We start from the raw sequence: 21,942 nt of genomic DNA, 5'->3' as shown, positions 1-21,942 counted from the left end.
TGGTACAGCCCCCTTGATGTAGTTGCAGGAGATGGTCTGCAGCATAGATTTTGTAGATGAAGCAAACAATATTTAGACAGAGAAACTCGACGCACAAAATTTATTTCCATCATGGCAAGGAAGGTTTGGACAACGGTGGGGAGCTGGTGAAGCCATTGCTTCAAACCACCAAAAACCAGGGTTTAACCCTGACTTTGAGTACTGACAATGTTGTTCCCGGCAGGTGCTCTAGTTTTCTACCACATTTCAGAGACATATAGATTGGCAGATTAATTGACCATTGCAAGTGACATAGATGAATGATGGAATCTGAGGGGACATGATGATAATGTGGGGAAGCTAAACAAAAATGGATGAATGTAAGATAGGATAAATGTAAATTTTCAGTTGATGGTCAGCCTTTGGACCAGAGGAACCTATAATTGCAGAAACTTTCCATGGCATCATGGAAGTTAAGTAATTGACTCTAAATTTCTTTGAAGTATTGAAAGATTCAGAGTCAATGCAAGGCGTTTCTTAAATGTTACCACACATGGTAATCAGGGTTTGTTAAACTGTGAGAAATACTTCTTCTGGCCAGAGAGTTGGTGATGATGGGAAATTCCTTTAATATTATCACAGAGAGTGGTTGTAGTTTCTTTCCTGAGTGCACTATTAAACCTCAGAACATAAGTTGAGGTAAAGAGTGCTATTTCTTTAATGAAATATTGGATAAATATTTTAAATGGAGAAAGGTTCAAGGTCATGGAGAAATGATAAATCATTGTTTTGCACAATATACACAAAATCATAACATCTGTAATGAAGCAGCATAAAGAAGTTCCAATAAAACAGATCATTCATTCTTTTGCTGGGTTTTACATATTTGCATCAAACATTTAATAGATACAAAAATATTTGTGATGACAGAAGGGGTTAAAAACACAAGAGAGTGGAAGACCTGAGATATTAAATGTTTCTCCCTCCATAGATGCTGCCTGATCTGCTGTGTTTTCAACATTTTCTGTTTTGATTTCAGATGTCCAGAATTTTGAAAGTTTTTTTTTTTTTATTGACATGTTTGTGGAGATTTTGGTGCACAAAAAATAGATAACATCAATAAAATAAGCAGGAGAGGCTTCATCATTGAGTATATTTCTGATACATATAGAAAGATTTTTGTAGAAGGGATGATGGGAAATAGGTGGATAAGTGAAGCTGAGTCCACAGCCAGATCAGCTATTGAATGGCAGAGCAGACTCAACAGATCAAAGGTCCTACTCTTGCTCCTATTTCTTATGTTCTTATAATTTAGTTGATTATCATGTTATTTATGGGTGAAACGGCAGCAAGCTTCCGGCACTCCAATAGTGCCAATGCATTAAAAGTTGTGTCATTGACTCTAAAGTCTTTTGGAACATAGTAATGTAATAGTGTCAACGCAAGTCTTTCCTTAAACATTACTACACATGGTCATCAATATCTCAAACAATACTTCAGTGTTTGCACTGTGAAGAAGCTTATAGCTGGCAGAAATCCAAGAATGGTGCAATTGGCAGGACTCTTGTATTTGAGTCAAAAAGCTATGGTATTGGGTAAGGTGTCTAACAGGCTTGCTTGATGCTTGGATCCAGCGGGGGGCACTGGACTGTTAGAGGTCCCAACTTTCAGATAGATCAATAAATGAACAATTCTTTCTTTTGGTAAAACTTAAATTTCAATAAATCAACAAGAGAGCAAACCCCATCTCCTTGAAAATGCTTATCACACAATAAACAAGGGTATCATGGATCATTATCACAATACTCTTTAAGGGAACTTGCTGTTCCTGAATCAGCTCGTGCCCTTCTTATATTATGACAGAGACGACACTTCAGTAAACTTTCACTTGATAAAAGAGACATTTGGGAAATGATCTGTTTTTCCACGGACATTAAACTTGCATTTTAAATATCCTCAAAAGTGACTTTTAAGTTGATCCAGTCAGATTCTGGGAAACGCGAGTCATTAAGGCAAAATCTGGGTTTTTGCAGAGGTGGTGATGTGCGAATGTTTTTGTTGATGCAAATCTTGGCTGGTCTTAGTAGCTGGAGTCAGATTCAGGTCTTGAGATCTGAGCTCCATTCCTGGCTACTATAGGTTGGCAAACTGCAATACTTGGCAATACTTGGTCATTATCAGAGCAGTTCAACTGAGATGCTCTTCAAAGAAGGGCAGAAATCTCCCCAAAGTCAAAGAAAATCTTTTTTTCAACTAATATCAAGTTAGATTTGGCAATCAACAGCCTCACAGTAAATCCTCCAAACTTTCAATGGCATCACACAGCAATGGTTGAGTAAATTGTGCCATGTGTCATATTAGTGTTGGAATTCATACCTGCTCAGTGAACATCCACTGGAAGAATGAAAGTGGATGTTCCATTCATGGCCTCAATCACTGTGCAAAGCTGCTTGAATCCATAGCTGCCATTTACAACTCTCATTAATGCCCATGCTTAACGTATCATAGCTGAACAGTAAGGATCTATACCAATACTGTGTATCTATTGATTGTTAACGGCTTTCTTTTGGTTCTTGCCACAATTCTACAAGGGTTTCCGAATTCTGTAGATGATTCAAATCACTTAAGTACCTTGAAAAATCTAATGAGATGTTGGCTTGTTTCTGTCGCAACAAATACTGCTTGGCCTGCTGGGTATTTCCAGCATTTCTTGTTTTGATTCTGTTGGGGCAGATGAGGTAGGTTTGATTGGCTTCGTTCTTGAATTCACAGTATCCAAATAAGCCAATTGTTCTGATATACATTCTATTTGGAACAAAGCATGTCTAGGTGAATAATCATTGGGCACCTGGGATAGGACCTGCTGGAATAAAGAGGATGGACTCCCAGTACGAGGTCATTCCACGCAATATTCTCATGGATAAAACACCAAATTTCTGGAGGAACTCTGGGTCAGGCAGTATCTAGGGAAATCTCCCTGTTAACTTACTGAGTTCCTCCAGCAGTTTGGTTTTTACTCTAGATTCCAGCATTTGCAGTCTCCTGTGTCTCCATTATCATGGAACAGTTTTCTAACCCAAACTGTATGAGGAGCAAGGTAAGATGTCTACATTCAGTGAAATATTCATTCCACATCCAAAACTACAAACTCAGAGCAAGTCAGGGACAACATTTTCAGCTGTTAAGGAGACTGTGACAACAAAAAAATATATATTGCTAAATTCTCCCATGATAGACCTGGAGATACTTGCATGCAAATCGCTTTAAGGTTAATGCACAGTTGCTTTGCATTAAAACTAAAGTGGAGTTCATTCCCTCAACACACTACTGTGGGCCAAAGCTGAGGAAATGGCTGATGACTTTGGAAATGCACATACAGCAAACAAGCAAACAATGAAAGCCACACAGAATAGGAAATTGACCCATTGGAGGAGTCCCATTCAAACATCAATGCATGCTATGGTCTGCTTCATACCCCTCCACCTTGTTACCCCTTGTTATGAGCCACGTGATGATACTGACGACCAGGAGCAGAATGTGGAAGAGATGAACAACTGAGGAGGCAAAATAAACTCTCCTTTTTGCCCATTTTGTCAGTTTCAGAGAGTAACTTTACTCTCAATAACTAATTCACCAATAGTCTCACACACTTCCTTCCTTCTGTCACTGACCATGGTTCCATCTATCTTAATCTAAAATTAGGAGCCCGCACAAGTTGAACATTCCTAACCAAAGGTCAATGAAATGATATCATATTACACTAAGTGGTGACATTGCCTGTCCTAATTCTCAAATGTAGCACTTCCCCAATAGCTACAATATGGCTAGTATAATGCTACTGACATTCTAAGGAGACTACAGATGGATTTGGTGAACAGCCTCAAGCAGCAGTGGGTCTAGAAGGCCTGGCTGTGAACCATGTCCACCTCAGGATAGCCTAAGATGACCAATACACGGAAAGGATTAGGGGTGGGATAGACTCTAACCTCTGTCCTATGTACAGTGCCAGCCTTCTCCTTCTTCTAGACATGAGGCAGTCCTCCCAATCCACCAATAATTTAGTTGTATGTCCCTTTTGTCAATGATTTATCTAAGTTCTTATCTGAGTTGCCTGAAACCTATACCCTCCTACAAGGTAGGATCTACACTATACTGACCCCTCGTCTGACTGCCCAACCCCCACCCCCAGTATCTCAATAGGTGCCACTCATGACACTTTAAATTACATGGCATCATCTGAGCTAACATGTGATGTCAGGTCACTACATATGCCTTCAAAGTCCTCATTCTCTTGCATGGTTAAATATTTTGACCCTGCCATTTTTGCATTAAAATTTAATGAATGCCAACAAACATATCCCAACTTGCTTTGAAAACAGAACGTTTTCAGGCACTAATATTGACCACATCTCTGTTAATCATTATGATGTGTTGATTTCAATTGAGAGATTGTTTCAGGACGATCCATTCAGTTTGTTTTGAACAAGACCTTTTCAGGTTTTATTTTGAGGGATGAGATAAAACCAGATGAAATAATAAAAATGCAAGAGTGATTGAGGGTCAAGGATGGGAGAGGAATTAAGGTAAAGGCCACTCTATATTTTCCCATTAAAATCCCTGAGCTTTCACAACATGGGTTAGATATCATCCCTCACAAAAATAAGAGGAGGGATCTGGTGTCTTTCTCATATTGGCATACATGCCCTCTAGACTTCCGATCACAAGGCTATCAGTACAACCAAACCTCCCAGCTATGTAACATGCTGTTCCATTTTGTGGAGATTAGGCATTGGGAGTTCACCATCTCTGCCCTTATTTGTGAATTAGGTCAATGGATTGAGACTGGAATGGGTTAAACTGACCATCTGAGTATTTCGTGGTCATTTGATAGGGAGTAGGTTACATCCTATCTTATCTGCCTTTAAAACAATCAGTGGCAATATCATCCTCTTCCACTTCTATGAGGACCAAGACAGTTTTAACAGAGCAAAATGCACAAGCAAAGCCCAGAAAGCCAGTGATTAAAAGATGGGCACACATGGCATTCATAAAACAATACCAGAGTCAGCCAAGCATTGTCCTAACTTAGGCTAAATTAACATAATCAGAGTGGTTGATTGCGACTATAAATTCGCCTGTTGAAAATGAAATGCACCAACCTGAATCTAAAGTACTTGGCCCTCAAAGAAAGAAAGACAGGTTGCTCACTGAATACCTCAAACTTCAACACACCATTTTGCACCACTATCAATGTTATAACAAATACGTTTCCGCCACCCTGTCTCTCACATCGCCACCGATAATAGATGCAGGTTTACAGAAAGAGCAAGATATAATTCATGTAAAATGGATGACGCTGAGGTGCTTTTAATTGGAAATATGGAGGACAAACCACATAACTGTTTCACTTTGTGACATTAGGCCATCTGATATCGACCGAGAAGGAAACTCATGGCATGAGTGAGAGAACCCCCAATATAAAATAAAACCGCTTTGTTACATCTCAAATCAGCATCAGGCAAATGAAGCCTATGTTTACTAAATCGAGTGTTAATCCTTAATCAAGTCTCGCAACCGAACATTTAACGCATTTTCTCGAATACCACAGTATTATTGAATGGACGTTAATTCTTCCATTCTGTAGACAAGAAAAACTGATTAATCGCGGGAAGAAAACAGACGACACAGCGCCTCTCCTCTTTTGACTCACTGTGGCTCCAAGTCCCTGCAACTCAGGTTATTTGTCACAAAGTAACGGAACACTCGAAAAGTCGATGCATTCCATTAGTTCATTGTAACTGCCAGTGAGAGTCTTACTCAACTTTTTTTTAATTAGTTACAAATAATTAGGAATTTTGTTTTTTAAATTGTTCTTCATACTTCTCCGTACTTATGTGACTTTTTTTTCGTTTCAACAATCGTTACAATAGAGGTCTGGGCGGAGTTGGGGGCGAGGTAGAAAGGTCTAATGACCCAGAAAGTTGGTTGCGAATGGCCCGTGATTTGATGACTATTTCGCTACTGTTGTGTCCACTTCGCCCTCCGGTCGGCGGATCATCTCTACAGTGTAATTCTTAAAAGTTTTTACAGGAACGCTGATTTTGTTACTAACCGCCGCCCCCCCACCCCCCCCCCCCCCGCCCCCCATAACACACACGCACAAAAAAAAATTGTGTAGAAAAGACTTCGTTGTCATTCAAGTTGCTTTGTGATTATGACTTTTGAATAACACCCCAAGGGTGAGGTTCCTATTTAATGGTTAAACGCCCTTTATTTTTAATTCAGTTACAATAACAACCGGCCTCTTTGGGAAAGGTAGGCTGTGTATGTAATAAATGATTTAGCATGAAATATTTAATTGGAACCAAGCAGATGTCGATTCCAGTCTCTAAACCTGATTATACCTCAGACATGTTAGGCAAGCATTAATGATTGATAATGGCGCTAATTAACCCTAACCCTCCCCATAAACACACGCAGTATTGTTAGATAACAGAGACCAGTAAGTTTTTTCACAGTCAGGAGGCCCTGCACAAATTTCTGCCAGAGAGACACATCTGATCACCCCACCAGGAGCACCCATTAGCAAATCTCAGCCCCCAAATCAAAAGTCATATCTCGCAAGAAAAATCTGACCAAGTCCACGAAAACCATTGGTACAAATACGATGTTCTTTAATTTAAGAACCTCTTCAATATATCGGAGATATCATTGATGAAAAATTCCGGACAATGACTAAATAATATCCAGCATTTTTTTAAAAAAAACTATTACGACAACAAGACAAAATGGATTGATTAGAATTGGGGTTCCAGAAAGCAGCTATCATTAATATTAATGTCTTGCGATTGAGACAGGATGCTCGCATATGATTCAACAACATAAAGACATATTCAACATGACAAAATTCTGCTTCATAATATTTGCTTTCTAACTTTAAAAAAAAAACTTTTAATGCAATTGCAAGATTACACTGTACTGTTTGGACATGCATATCATTCCTATAAAATATCAATCGTTACAATAAACTCGGAGACATACATTTTGCCAACTCAAAGTTATTTAAAATTAAGGTACACTTCCCAAATGTTTACATCTCTGACCTCGCATTAAGCTTTGATTTTATTTTAATTGTTTTTATCTCTCTTCCCCTGTTTAAACAGCAGACTTGAAATAATGTTTATGAATGCCATTGTGCCTGAGGTAAGTACAGTATCCCACACACATTTTGAGATCTGGCCAGGAAAAACAGCTCTGATAGACAACGCTTCACCTCACCTGCTAACATTGCGCATTTCATTTATGTATCTCTCTCTCTCTCTCTCTCACACACACACACACACACACACACACACACACACACACACACACGTTTATCTGGCTTAGAATTTCGCTGTGTATAATATATAGGAAAATAACTTCTATTTGACAAATAATTAACAATGCGGTCAACAGGAACCAAATGACCTTATTATATCTGTGTATTAAACTTCTCTTATCTCAAATATTTTTTTTCATCTCTTAGTTGAGGATTTATTACGCGCATGCCATGCACATTGTTTTATTTAGGAATCATCAAGCCTGTAAAAATATAATATGGAAAGGGTAATGTCGCTTTCAACCTTAAATCTATTGGCTGAATTGTACTCTAGCAATGAAAAAATACTTCACACATTGATTCTGCAGGGTGGGGGGCGGTGGTAGAAACATCAACTTATTAAAACAGACAGTAAAAAATACGCAGTATTTCTGAACATAGCTTACTGAACATCCGCTAGAATATATTAAAACGATTATCATTATCCAAAAACCTGCCATTGAGAATGGAGAGTGTTAACGAGTTAAACAGCAGATCGACATTTTATAACCACAGTATCATAGAAACGTGCGAGGTTTATTTAGTGACTTGTCACATCATTAGGTACATTATTTCAGGGGACTGAAGACATGAGCAACACACCCTTCTCCATCTCCACCCCGCCTCCGCCCCATCAATCCACGTCCCTCCCCCCACCCCCCCCCCCCACCTCTTCCCCCACTCTTCCAAACCACCACCACCACCACCTTTTTATCATTTATTTTGATTACGACTCAATAAACTACCAGAGCAAGCCTGTTCAACTCTAACTTGAAGTTCAAGTTTTTTTTTATTATACTTGAGGGAAACAATGGGTTCAGCTGCTTATTGCAGGGGAGCAATTGCCAAGGGAGAGTTAAACCCAATTACTGCAAGCCATACAGAAAGGCTGCAGGAAAATACTGCCAAGTAAAAATACGCCTGGGCAAACGAAAGCCACTGAATTAAAAAAATCGACATAAAGCGTATCAAATATTTATTTATCTGGGTAACAAAGGTCTATGATACATCGACAGGCATGTAAACTATTGCCAACACAACTCTATATAATACAGCTAAGAACTGTTTCCAATTTAGCCACCGGTCATACAAGATATCAGCTCGTCCCAAATGCTGTCAGTCCAACAATAAAATACTAAACCGTTCTATAGACAATATCAGTTTATTGCTCTGGTTTTTCAGTAGGGAAAGAAGACATGGTGTCAGGTAATTCCTTTGTCACAACACATGGGATATTTTAAAACACAAAAAAACATCACAGATGCTTTTTTAAAAAAAATAGTTATAATTCTTAAATTCGAATTTCTGTGGTATTATAAACTAAATTCGATGCTTATCATATAAAACTCGTTTCTTTCCCTCCCCCCCCCCCTTGGATTTTGTTCAACTGTTTATCGCCACAACATGCTACAGAGGGCTAAAATGTGTTTCCCAGGGTTCCCCCAATATCTTTCTAAGTACCATAAAATCACGGAAAGGTCTACTGTATTTGATGAAGATTAAAACCCACTAACAGGAGGTAAACGATATCACCAGATAAATAAAATAAAGGTTTAAACAGACGCACCATATTTACAATTCCCATTAAATTACACATAAATAAATATATACATACATGAACACTGTTTCCCTTATTACACCATGAACTGCAAGATGCAATATATTCATCAAAATTTATCAATACCTTAGAGGATTTTTCTTTTTTTTAATCCCAGCAACGATGGTTATGACAGAAGAACTGCTCGAGTTTACTTACAATACTGATAAAATGTGCTTTCGTTGCCTTCTTTAAATGATTGTGACTACAATCTTAACAGACTTAGACAACGGGGGATATGTCATTCAAGACGCAGTCCGATGAAGGTTTAACTCGGTAGAAAGTTTTAGAAACTTTTCGACTTTCTTTTTTCTCTCAAAAAACAGTTCATTTTTCTTCATCGCCTTCTTTCTTTGCTAAGTCTCCGAGTCCAGGTTGAGGGGAAAACAGTCACAACTATATGACAACTTTTAAATGTTTTGTTTTAGGAAATTGTACGTTTGCTATCCAACTACTTTCTGTGTTTTTCGTCCTTATCTCCGCTTTTACTGGGATTTTCACCTGTGTGGTTATTGGGAGTATTGTTCATATACATTTTGTCCATGGCTTTGAGTGCTTCGGTAAGATAGTTCTGTAAGGCAGTTATAGCAGCGCACAGAGCTGGACTCCCAAAGCCGTGTGTGATTAGACTGAAGTGAGTCAGGCAACTCTGAATACCAGGCTCCAAGATCGGGGCAGGTCGTGAGTTCCCCAAAGGAGATCGGTCCTGTGTCAGCAAGTCTGTAAACTCTTTGCAGATTTGTCTGAAAATTAAGATAACAGGTTGTAATGTTTAATTTGCAGCATCCTTCCGGGTTAGAGGACTTCAGTGCGGATGGGGGAAGAATTAATGGGACAACAACTTTTATTCAGCACTGTTGTTTGGAACTTGCTCAAGCTAAATGAAACAGTAGCAAAAACCGAGGTGTACGTTTTGGCAAAAGTTATCAGTATTTTGAGCGTTCGTGGACAAAAACTACAATTCAGAAGTTTAAAAACGATTTTTTGATACACAAGGCATTCGCATTAGAAGTTTAGAATGCTAATAAGCTTAAAGCTTAGTTAGTGTTCCCTGAAGTTTGAACTAGTCGTTCGTTGCTTCCATTTGGGGGGTTGGGGGGAAGGGGGTGGGGTCCTGATATACTGCGTGCATCCCATCTTAAGTAACAAATTGGTGCAACAAATACAAATGAGTATAATGGAATACAGAGGGCAGTAACAATTATATTATTCTCTGGAGCTATAGTCTGAGTAAAAATAGATAATTAATATGCGTTAAATAGTCGCTATAGTCCAGATAACTCATATTACCCATCATGTTTGTTCGTGTGTGTGTGTGTGTGTGTGTGTGTGTGTGTGTGTGTGTGTGTGTGTGTGTGTGTGTGAATGAGTGCTTGTGGGAGTTCCTTTGATTGAATTTGCTATTTTATAGTTATATTTGGAATTCAGTGACGTTTAATTTGCTGAATTTATTTTCAAAGGAGAATGTATTCCTCACTGAAGTCCAAATATCTCGCACCTTTTGAAAAAATGCTTACTTCACTGGTAATGCAATCATCGATACAAATTGCTCTACCAACCTCCAAACGCGAATACACCGCAATGCCCTTCGGTGACATTTCAGATTCTTAATTAAAGGCTAGAAAACAACCCTGGAAATTTTCTCCAACATTTCAGCACGGATAATTTACTTTCACACGTGCCTTTTCATCCAAGCAGTTCTGCTGTACCCAATTGCAAAATAATGCTTATTAACCGCTGAGAAAATATTACGGCTTAAATAACTCCATCTGATATGTGAGTCCACGAAATGACGGTGGTTCACAGTGAAAGCATTGGACGCCAAGTGAGGCGGCACTTCAACTGAGACCAGTAGGTCATAAAATTAATACTAATGATAACACTACAAGCACACCAGGTGTGAGGGTACAGACCTTTAGGGCTACTGTTTCACATTCCACACCTGAACATTTTTGCCATTTATCGCATATTTCCGAGCCCTTGCCAGACTCCAAATTGGCACTTCCACAATATTCGTATGGTCCGATTACGTTCTCATCAAATCCAAGCAATTCTAGCAACATATACTCTATTCACAGTTGCAGACCAGAATGCAGATCGGGTTAAAACAAAATCTCACTTGAAGTTTTCATTAATAAGGACTCACTTTGTTGCCAGTAACATGTTTTTACGCGTCACTTGCTCGTTGGGATCGCAGTGTTGTCGGTTGACGTACTCGGCTATTGCTTTGGCTGGGAATTCCGTTTCGCAAACGTAACCGAAATCGCGGGCAAGATGCACAGCTTCACCTGGGCACGGAAATTAATGACATGTGCGAAATGTAGGTAGATGCTCCAAATCCAATTCTAATATGACGATAGATTTTGATTATGCCAGACAGCCATAACAAACAAACTAATGGCAGCAACCGCTCTCCAAACATTTCATAAAATTGTTTTACATATCAAATTTAAAGTGCTACAACACCAGTTTTATGGCTCTGTAAAAAAAAGTGGCAGCCTTTTTACTCGCATTTTGCTGAGTAATTATATCAAGACGATTAAATTTAACGACAAGACTTAGATAAAATGGACATATGATACGTTGGTTGCAACTTTGTTTAAAATTATCACTTTACCATCGGTACAACCCAGCAGTTAAAAATACGGTGGTGTCCCTTTAAGTATTAAGATTCCATTGTATGATAACTAACATCCGCACGTTGACTTCTTTCAGTATCTTAACATAAGGAATAGTTCACAAGTACCCTGCTGGATCCTTCAGACTGGCATTTGTCACAAACTAAATATTTAAAGCATGCAATAAAAAAAATCTTGGAAAGCTTCAGTGAGTCATTTAACGACATTACTAGGGGCTAAGTAGGGAACTGGATAGGATATCAAATAAATTGACAATATCTCTTTTGTTGTCATGCATTCAGTGCCAGTTCAAACCATGTCTATGCAACATCCTCTTGCACATAAGCATGTGTTCCGTAAACCCAATGCAACTGAACAACAAAGCACAGTGTAGTAATACAGGACAGAAATGGCCGTTTGCTATTTTTCACATGTTGGCTCATAAACATTACAGCAGACCCAGACTGCCTGTAGACGGGCACTTAGTAAAAAGGATGAGTTGTGTGTGGATATGTTTGAACTTCTGCCGATTGTAAAAAGGCTGCATGTGGATCAACTGCAGTTTAACTACACTTAAACATACAGAGGCAGTTCGTTGCCCAAGCAAGATGATAATATGTATACCAAATCTGTTTGGTTTAAAGGAATGATTCAAATCAAATGCACGTGCCGTTGATGCACCATAAATAATCAACATTCCGGACGATTTACCATGTTTTAATCATTACAATTAGTGAGTCGAAACAATTTGAAAATAATATTTCACGATTACAATTTAACCATTTTAGAAAAAGAACTCATTACAAACAACATATATTTGACTGTTTCTCTTAAAAGGATAGAATACATAGGTCTCTGGAACCCTATCTTTTTGTTGATTTCAAAGCCTTTGGTTTTAATTTCCTGAACCAGTTGGGTTTTACTGCAGGGCTTCCTGCTATTAGCCAGAACCGGAAGGACGCATGCGCCAATTAGTGTTTCAAAGGCACAGTCCAGTCACTCGTTACCATAAAATGGAACAGATCATAAACAATAACAACAGGACACAGTCCAACAGCCTGGCCCTTAGAAATTCAACTGGTCACACATTCATCTGCGAGCCAGCAACGCGTGAATCCACTCCTGGCTAATTATAACCCAGAACCATAATCAGATTAATGATTTTCTTTAAGAACCTCTCTCCATACCATCCTGACACACTGGTCTATTGTAGCCATATTACAACCTACAACCTGGGCACAATAGGCATCAATTATAAACAGATACACAAACGCTTTTCACTCTTTGGTCAGTTTTAAGACATCCAACGCGGGAAATACTAAATAAATCGTCGGGTTTCGATTTGTGCTCTAACCAAACAATGCATTGGGAATATCCATTGATTATCTCACTTTCTAAACCAAGTAAATTAAAACATTTTCCGCAGCCTCTGCGCTGTACTTGATTTTATAGCTCAGCACTCCGGGAGACAATATATAGGCACAGGAATGACTGTGTCCGTCATTAGCACTTCAATCGCATGACGTTATTTCAGGCATTAAGACCCAAATGCACAAAGCAATCCATCCACGTTCCACCTCCTCTACACCCCCATCCCACAAACAAAAAGCGGTTTGGAACCTTCCTACATTCCCTTCAACGCACCAAGCACATCCTCTGATCACTCCAGGACCTCTCTTTACTCTTCTACTAACTCTGGCAGCAGCTTACTGTAGACATACTAAGACAGTCGTTGAAATGTTCAGCGCTAAAGCGGACCGTGTGGCTTTTCTTTATTTCTTTCACCCCCCCCCCCCCCCCGTCAGCACTTTGAAGGGTTAACACAAGGCAACGACTGGTGTACGCCGGTGCGGATTACAGAAGGACACGTGGTTCCACAAAAACAACATTTCCCGCTCCTTTACAACCATCCCAAGTGTCCTTATCCTTAATATGGAAAAACAATAAAATTCACTTACCCTCAACAAGTGATGTTAGTAGCGTTACATTGGCAGCTTTACGTCTACCAGCCGGTAAATTTAATCCAATTTTGTCTAATTTTTCTCTTAATGACCGTCCTCCATTTTTCGATTTCGCCCTATAAAAAATAAATGGAAACTCTTGGTTAAAGTCGGAACTGCATACATATCCTGTCAATTATGGATTTTAGTTGTCATTCCTAGATGCTGAGACTCTTTAACAGCAAAGAAAAAAAAACATGCTCATGTGATGATCACAACTCATCTTTCAAACAAATCTGAACTTTAGCAAGATTACTTTTCTTTTTGATGAAAATAATTTTAAATAACTTTCTGCATTTGATTTTGGAATTAGCTTCATAAAACCTCCTCCACCTTGTGTTATCTAAAGTATGAAAAGACTACAATAAATTCCATGCAACGCTGTAAATAACATTATAATTAGCGCAGTTAAATTATATATATAGTTGTTCATGGTAAAATGTATTGGTCATAATTTATTTCAGTAACGAGTGGGCGTTTATCAAAGTATTGATTATTGCTATTGACCATTCATGTCTGTACCTATGGATCCATAAAGACAATATGTGATGCAAGTGTTAACTACTCCATCTAATTTTGGAAATTAAAATAATTAACAAAAAGCAGAAATAAGTAATTGCTGAAACGGTGAGATCTATGCCACAAATCAAACAGTTTACTGTTTGTTGTGTGTGCAGTGCTTGCACCAAGTTGAGCTGGTTAGGAAAGCGTCCCAATGCAGCACCAATAGCCCTCACCTCCTAAGCACTCCGCCCAGCAACGAAGCGTTGAGACACTCAGGCGGAGAGAGACGTCTCTGCACTTCCGCCACCGTCACCTTGTACTTTGATGTTGAACTGAGGAGGGAGAGGCGACCCGGAACTGAACAGAACACCTCGTTTGGGTTCGCAACCCCGCCAAAGAGCCCGTCCTTATTGACTGAGATCGAAGTGACAGCCCCACTATGAGACTTGGATAGGGACATTGGACCTGAAACAGAAGCATCAAACAGATCAACCTATGGCCGGCAACACATGAACTAGCAAAAAGGTGACTTTCCAACATTCCTCAGTCTTGGTCCCCACTCACCCTACAACTCCAACCTCCGTGCAAGTTTGTTTGTACCGATGCGGATTACATATTACACAAGAGTCTATCTGGCCCTTTGTCTTATTCAAAGATCGGACTGTCACAAGAAGCAGCAGATTGCTGCAGCGTCGTCGCTGGATTGCCCATTTTAAGAGAAACATAAAATAAAACCTGATTGTTTGAGCATCGAGACCAAATTGAAGTGAACCACGTCTTTATTATATGTATATTCTTTCCAAAGTTAGCTTCCTAACTGCATTTTGCTGCCAAGACCGATTTCAAAACGTGTCACTATCACAGTGAAGTCATTTCCATTGTGTAATAGAAAAAATGCTTCTGTGATTCAACACAGCATAAATAGATTCCTTGTTTGGCAAGTAGAGAATGAACTCAATTTCTAATATATTCGTGTTACACGTTTCAATCGCTAGCACTGCTTTAAATCACGTTCAGCCTTATGTGTTAAATTAATTTCGAGGCATTTATTTTGCAATAACGTAAGCAAAGCTAAACAAGACAGTCTCGTTGCTGTTATGCTGTTTTATCTAATAGCATTTTAATCCCGCTGCAGTCTGCATCTGGATTTTCATCCTACGACATTCAACGCAAGAGAAAGAACCATTGCTTCTCGTGAGACAACGGGCACACGCTGGAACACCAAGACATCGGCTCCTAACTTCCATTTATCAGCTCATTGCAACCACAACAGCAAAAACATGGAATTGGCAGGACATTGACGAGCTGCTTCCGTGAAACACCGTGATTTGGAATAATCGGCCAAAACAAAAAAAAATGAACAATTGTGGGCTTTCGATGACTAGGTCCGCATTAGCTCTGAACAATGCAATGCATCCATCTAATTTTCTTCCCTCTGGAGAACGAACTTGTGCAGCGATATGGTTCATTTTTATTATTGATTGGCTAAAATGTAAGCTGGAGGTCGACGGTGCATTTGCACATTCCCCTGTTTTTTTTTAAATCTCTGCCACGCAATCAAGTGCAATGCTTAAAGGTTCTCTATGTGCCACTGGAAATCTACTCTAGATCTTTGAAGGCGTCGAGTTCCTAGTTCAGGATAGATCACTTGTGACATTAATAGCTCTGGGGAGGCTAACAGAGACAATAGGAGTTAAACGAACTCTTGAGATTACTAATAAAAGAGCCAATTATCATGTCGACGTGGAAAGAGCATCTCTTAAGATTTATCCTTTGCACATGTAATTTGACGTGACAAAACCCGGGGAAGTATAAAGATGAAACTTAAACCATTTAATCGTTTGGTGGAGTTTTACGAATTAATGTGCACACATGCACTATCGCATATAAACCCAATTCGAATCAAATCAATCCAACAGCAACATCTCAATGAACATCTTGGCAAGGGAAGCAGGCGGTTCTTTATGAAGCCCAGACTAAGAAAAAATTCTGCCCAAGCAAAGCTCCACAGAAATAAATACATGTCCAAACGCACATGACTAACCAGACCCTCAAAAGCATGTACGCCAATCGACAGTATAATTGCTTCTGCAAGTTCGGGCATTTGGTTTGATTTATATGCTTCCTAATTCCTTTGCTCATTAAAGGACCACAACTGTAAATAATTCCTTAAACCCACACCAACGTGCAGAGACTGAGATACACAGGGCAATATTATTTTGTGTGAGCGTTCCCGCTGCACCGAAATTTAAATGGCCAAAGGTTACGTAGCAAACCATCATCATCTCTCTCTTAATTGACTTAATTCCCCGGTTTGTCATTCGGTGCTGCATGCAACAAAACTCCAATAAAGCAATGGGAATCTGTGGTACTCCATTAACGTCGGTAGGAAAGGTGTTAAATTTGAAGGAAAATAAATAGAACTTGCCTTTCTTAATGACGGTATGGTCCTGTATGTTAATGCCTTGATCATCAACATGCTGAAATGGAATTTTTAAAATATTACCATAAACTTGTCGAAGTAAAAAAAAAACAGCGGACAGCCTCTATCATGGCAAGAATGACATGAAAGTCACGTTAAAAGTTGTTAAAATCCACCCTATAAATATAATGCGTGAATTTAACCACAGCCTGATCATTCCCGTTCCCTTTTCAATGTATAATTTTAATATTCGTTGTGGTGTTTTAGGTTTTTTTTGTGAAAGGTTGAAGTTCTGAGGATTGTATTTTCCCTTTGTAAGGTTGAATGGGGGTGGGGGGGGTGTAGTGGGTGTTGGAAAGGGGTTGGGGATGGATGGGGGTGTCAGTCGTTCTACTGCCCATCCCAGCAGTTTTTTTCCCCCTCTCCAGAAATGCATTAATGGGGGCCATTAAGTTAGAGCAAATCTGCTCATTCCAACATCGACATACAGTGTCGGAATATGTTTACCAATTTGACATGAATTCTACCGAGACTGAGCGATTGGCAATCACCGCAAAACACCCAGTTCATTTACAAATACCAGTCACTTCCAAATCGCCGCTGCAATGTCAGTTACCGACCTAGCGTCATTCATTGCTTTTCACCCTTTGTTACTTATTATTGCATCTTCGTTCTACAGCTTCCCAGTACATCATCTGTACTTCCCGTGGTTTTCTTTTTCTCCCAATTAAAATTGTGAATCAATCAGTCACGCGCAAATCGCCCCAATTATATATGTGTATATATAAATATATATTATTTTATGCGTGTTCAGTTCTTAAAATTAACGCTGGAAACTGTGCTTCTATTAACCATACATTTAAAATGATCAACAGCATGACTCGACCAACTGAGACTGTTTTTTTTTAAAAAACCAAGAGCCGTTTTACTTAAAAGGTTTACAATCCAGGAGTCTATAATCTTTAAAAGGCATAGAAAAAGAATATATTTCCCAGTTAATCGTGGCTAAAGGCGACCATCGCTAGTCTTACTACAAAAATGTACAAAATTGGCAACACTTTGACAGGTTGAAGAATTGACACCGGGGTGTCATTATAATAATTGCACTCCAAAGCGGCAGGCTCTCCTACAAATATAAATACTGAACAATAATTCACCAAAGTAAGGACTTTTTAATTGCTTTATCACACACAGTCGCATCAAAATAAGCGGAATAATTTAGATTTTTTAAAAATTCTCCTTACTCTCTACTTTTTTCCCCATCTTCTTAACATGGCTTTATTACTAATTGTTCTCCGGGAGTAACGGGACTGCATATCACACGGTTAAAGCTGTATTTCAGGCGTGATTACAACAGATTTGTGATTGTGTGTGTACGCGCGCGAATGTGTGTTAAAGAGCCAGTCACATTTAAGCAAAGTATGGCCGCAGGTATTAAGTGGAATGTTGAACAGCTTTCAATCGCACTAAAGCATTCATAATGAATATTTGTTTGGAAGTGAATGCATGAAGGTTTCTTGCTTATGAATATTTTACGAGAGCTTTGAGATCTGCATTTTTCTAAAACGAAATTAAAAGCATTGTTTCGAAACAAGACCTTGCCTCAAACCAAGGCGACCAACAGTGCGGTAGGTTTTCATTCTACGCTTTTTTTTGTTTGCAAGATAAGCAATATCTACTTATAAATATTTCAGATTATCGTTGAAGGTAGAAATTCATATTGCGATACAACCTAAGAATTCAATGACTCTCTCCACTGAATAATGGTCAATTTAGCACAATACAAGCATGTGCCCTTTGTATTTTTACATAATAATATCCCAACAGGAGGAAAGGAGATGAAATTAGCCCCAATAAATCAGTGTAACTGATGTAAAAAAAAGACCATTATTTTCTCAAGAGAAGGGAATTAAAGCCCCTTCAAAATGTTCTAAAAACATACAATGTTCGGCTGTGAACCACTGCATAAAATACAGAATGAAATAAATCTGTTCTGCCAAGTTGAAAGATTGAATAAGACACACAGTACACTGTACTCTGGTGGGGGCTAATTGTTTACAAATTGCAAACATAAAGTTAAAACGGGGGCGTTCAATTTAATTAATTGAAGAACATAAATATCTATTTTTGACTATTGAAACTAGTAATCTGTTTATATTTTAATATACAGCTGCAAATGTGTTCTCAAGCTTTTATATTGCATTTTGTTGGGGTTGTACTGCTTTATAACCAGATACAATACAGCTTTCCGGATATTTTTTACTTTGAAATTCTAACTCAAGACCAATCCTTCGCTAAACGCAACAAAAAAAAAATGTATGACTGGGGTGTAGGGTGGGGGGGGGGGGCACTCCCAGATTTGAAAATATCTCATTAAACAGCAGGGGGAGGGGAAAATTGGGAGAATGAAATAAAACTCCCATGGGCCGCAAAGAAGTTACCTGCACATCCTCGATGGCGTGTGCGATGCTGTGGATGGGTAATGAATCTCCAAGGCCGGAATCGAGTCCGTGGGTGCTGTGAAGCAGGACCTCGGGCCGCCTGTAGTCCCTCCGTGGGTCTAAGCCAGCCAGCTGCGGCAGAGTGCGGTGTTGGTGCAGGATGCCCGCCTCTTGGTTCTGTCTCTGCGGCCAGGTCGGGTGTTGTGGCTGCGGCTGCGGGTGCAGAGAGTTGAGCGAGTAGGGGTCGTTCACATGGGAATAAGGGTCCTGCGACTGCGGGTAGATGGGTTGGTACGGTGGAGGGAAGTAAGGCGGTTGGAAATCCGTGTTAGGGGTGTGAGACAACGGCGGGGCGGTCGGATATGGAGACTGGCTGACTGTCCCTATCTGGGGCAAACGTGGAGTCCCATTACTGGTTCCATCGTGTCGATCCTGAAACGAAATCAGATATTGAGATGGCATTAAAAACAATTTTAAATTAATTGCAGGCATCACTTATTCGTTATGTTTGCATCATTGCAATCACAAGTTTTAACCGTAACAGGAATACGTTGAAAGTGGGGCGAATTCAGCAAAATATTATTCCACAGGGTTCAAAATCGAAAGTGCTACCAGTTGGGGTTTGTTTAAATCTAGTGGCATCTCACTGTAACTCACCATCGTCGAGAAACTGTGCACTAACATCTGCGGACAGTCTGATCTGAGTTCGTCAGGGGGAAAAAAGAGAGAGACCTAGAGTGGGGAAAATTGGAAAAAAAAAACAGTCCAGTACTATACAACTACAACACGAACACAACGCCGGGAAGTCACATGCAGGATCAAGGGAGCGGAATCCATCAGTACTTGAAAAATGTCTTCATTGGGAATAACACACATTAAAAAAAATCACGTTTGTGTCTAGATTCAGGGCGTCACGTCGATAGATTTTTTTCAAACTTTTCCCCCTTTCTCCTCAACTAACGAGGAGCATCGGATTCAAGTCCGCACATAATAGCAAATATTCATGACTATTAATATTACACGAATACTTAATAAGGGAAGAATGCTCGGAAATCAAGCGTGAAGCGAGGAAGCAACTGAAGGCTGTGTCTGTTATAAATGACGTCCATTGAATAAAGATTCAGTGTATCTAATCAGAGAGAGAGAGAGAGTGAAAAGAGGGGGACACACCGCTGGGTCTGACGAATCACAATGAAGTAGAGAACATTTTAAAGTGATCGAGGGCATGCGAAAGTGAGAGAGAGAGGGAGAGGGAAGGAAGGGAATGGAGGCACAAATAGAGAAAGAAAGGAATGAGAGAGCGAGAGGGTGACACAAGAAGGAATTGGCACCTCGTTTTCGTGTGAAAATCCAGAGAATGCTAAAGGCATGTCGGCGGGCACTCGCTTCCTGGCTGGTGAGAGGCTGCCCGCGCCCTCAGCTCTCTTCCTTTTGAGATCTTTTCCCGGTGATGTGTTCTGCCCTGATCCTGGGTCACTAGTACCCTGGTCCATCGTACAACGGGTTAAAAGTTAAGAGACAGAGGGAGCAGCAGAGACACACTATGGAGTCTCGGAAGCCCTCATTCGTTTCCACGTACTTCTACGCAAGGCTGCTCCCCACAGCGATCCTGAAAAACACCACTTTTGTCTAAACTCAGCTCGAAGCCAGTTCCAAATAAATGGATTTCAGCTTTGATCGTTAACTCGCTTCGCCGGAAGATCGCGCCGTTCCTTCATACTTTTCTCTGCTTTCTTTTTGAAAACTTTTTCCCCCCCCCCCCCAAAAAAACCTTCGGTTCCGAGGGGAAAGTGAAACTCAAGGGCTGTCTAGTTCAGCTCCTGGAATGAGCTGTCTTCTAGCCCAGCTCTGTAAACCCGTTTGACCGGCTGTACAACTACGAAAAACAACTCCCCCAAATAATACCTAGCAAACTGTGCAGATCAACTTTCCCAATCCGGGTAGAGTCAAGGCCTTTAGCCATTACCATCTTACTGTCGCTGTCGATTTTACACACACACACACACATTTACGTAAATCTTTTAATCATAACGGCAACATTATATTTTTGTGCAGATTTCAATGTTTTTACTGGACGGGTTGGAGCGAAAGGAGCGGGACGAATGTTTATGAACAAATGCAGACGGTTACAAATTTTAGTTGATGGCAATTCATTGAAGTTTACTACAAAACATGCATTGCATTCAGTTACGTCAGAATTCGCTGCATGGCTTTATGGCGATGGTGTGGTTAACTCAACATTTTCAACATTTTAATGGTATTTCTACATCGAAACCGTCTGTTACCAAATGCCTTTTTAAATATTTCTATTTAAAATGTCTACAGACGAAAGTTTGCAGCCAGATTAATTAATTAGATATATTTCAGATTTCTTAAACCTCGTTTTTTTTTGTATTGTTTACAAGCGGGGAGCTATTGAAGCACAATAGGTTTGCACACAACAATCCGAGATTGCGTTGTTATGTTGCTTTATCAAGTCGAATGTTTAAATATGTTTCGTTTTTATTTTGCTACATCTATCGATTTGTGAAAGAATGTTTAATGCTTAAAGAAATCATTTGCAATGTTTGATTTACGCTGGATGTGATGGATAAATGTTTTGTTCCCTCGGCGTTGCATTGAAAACTGCATTTTATTTTTTGAAAGCTAATATAAAATTTCTTACCTCACACTCTTCATATTTGATATTGTCCGCTAATTTCCACAGCATTCTCATGGATTGGTGTAAAAGTGGCTGGCGGGGTGTATCAGAAAGCGGACAGTCCCGTACAGAGTGTGTGTTGGTTTAGAGCTCTGTATGTGCTCTGAGATCTCCCTCTAATGGTCGCTCGCGTTCCCCTCTCAGCTCTTTAGTAACTCGCTAATAACAGCCCAATTAGCATATGAACGCCAGCCAAACGTTCAGGCAACCGCATTACTGCTCCAATGGACACAGGTACAGATCTTTACCCTGTCGACTGATAATGGACGTCAACATAAATATATTGTGAGGTGTATAAGTGCACACCGAACCATTTATTATAT

At 39.6% G+C, this 21,942-nt stretch overlaps 1 protein-coding gene across 4 annotated transcripts; it reads right to left on the bottom strand.

Moving 5' to 3' along the window:
* Nucleotides 1-8,295: 8,295 nt before the first annotated feature.
* On the bottom strand, nt 8,296-21,725 carry tfap2a (transcription factor AP-2 alpha). 4 transcript variants are annotated; one of them, XM_069920835.1, is made up of 8 exons: nt 21,584-21,725; nt 19,576-19,650; nt 18,919-19,350; nt 16,484-16,535; nt 14,289-14,520; nt 13,510-13,628; nt 11,080-11,221; nt 8,296-9,676 (listed from the first exon to the last, which is right to left on the bottom strand). In XM_069920835.1, the coding sequence occupies exons 1-8, from the start codon at nt 21,632-21,634 to the stop codon at nt 9,385-9,387; spliced, it is 1,395 nt and encodes a 464-aa protein (XP_069776936.1). In that variant the 5' UTR covers nt 21,635-21,725; the 3' UTR covers nt 8,296-9,384. The 4 variants fall into 4 exon arrangements, with proteins under 4 accessions (XP_069776936.1, XP_069776934.1, XP_069776937.1 ...); XM_069920833.1 differs by lacking the exon at nt 21,584-21,725 and adding an exon at nt 20,250-20,763; XM_069920836.1 differs by lacking the exon at nt 21,584-21,725 and adding an exon at nt 20,498-20,763.
* Nucleotides 21,726-21,942: the final 217 nt, after the last annotated feature.

The sequence above is a fragment of the Narcine bancroftii genome, chromosome 2 (assembly GCF_036971445.1).
Source record: "Narcine bancroftii isolate sNarBan1 chromosome 2, sNarBan1.hap1, whole genome shotgun sequence".
In the NCBI taxonomy this organism is placed as follows: domain Eukaryota; kingdom Metazoa; phylum Chordata; class Chondrichthyes; order Torpediniformes; family Narcinidae; genus Narcine; species Narcine bancroftii.
Note: the sequence above shows the minus strand (reverse complement) of the source record. Positions and strands in the feature narration are given on the sequence as shown.

Bases quoted from the DNA above. Each gene is read 5' to 3' on its own strand.
- tfap2a (XM_069920833.1), bottom strand. From the start codon at position 20,411: ATGGACCAGGGTACTAGTGACCCAGGATCAGGGCAGAACACATCACCG. The intron at 16,536-18,918 runs GTAACTTCTTTG...ATTCCATTTCAG, and splicing joins ACGCCATCGAGGATGTGCAG to CATGTTGATGATCAAGGCAT. The intron at 11,222-13,509 runs GTAAGTGAATTT...TTCCGTGCCCAG, and splicing joins ACTAACATCACTTGTTGAGG to GTGAAGCTGTGCATCTTGCC.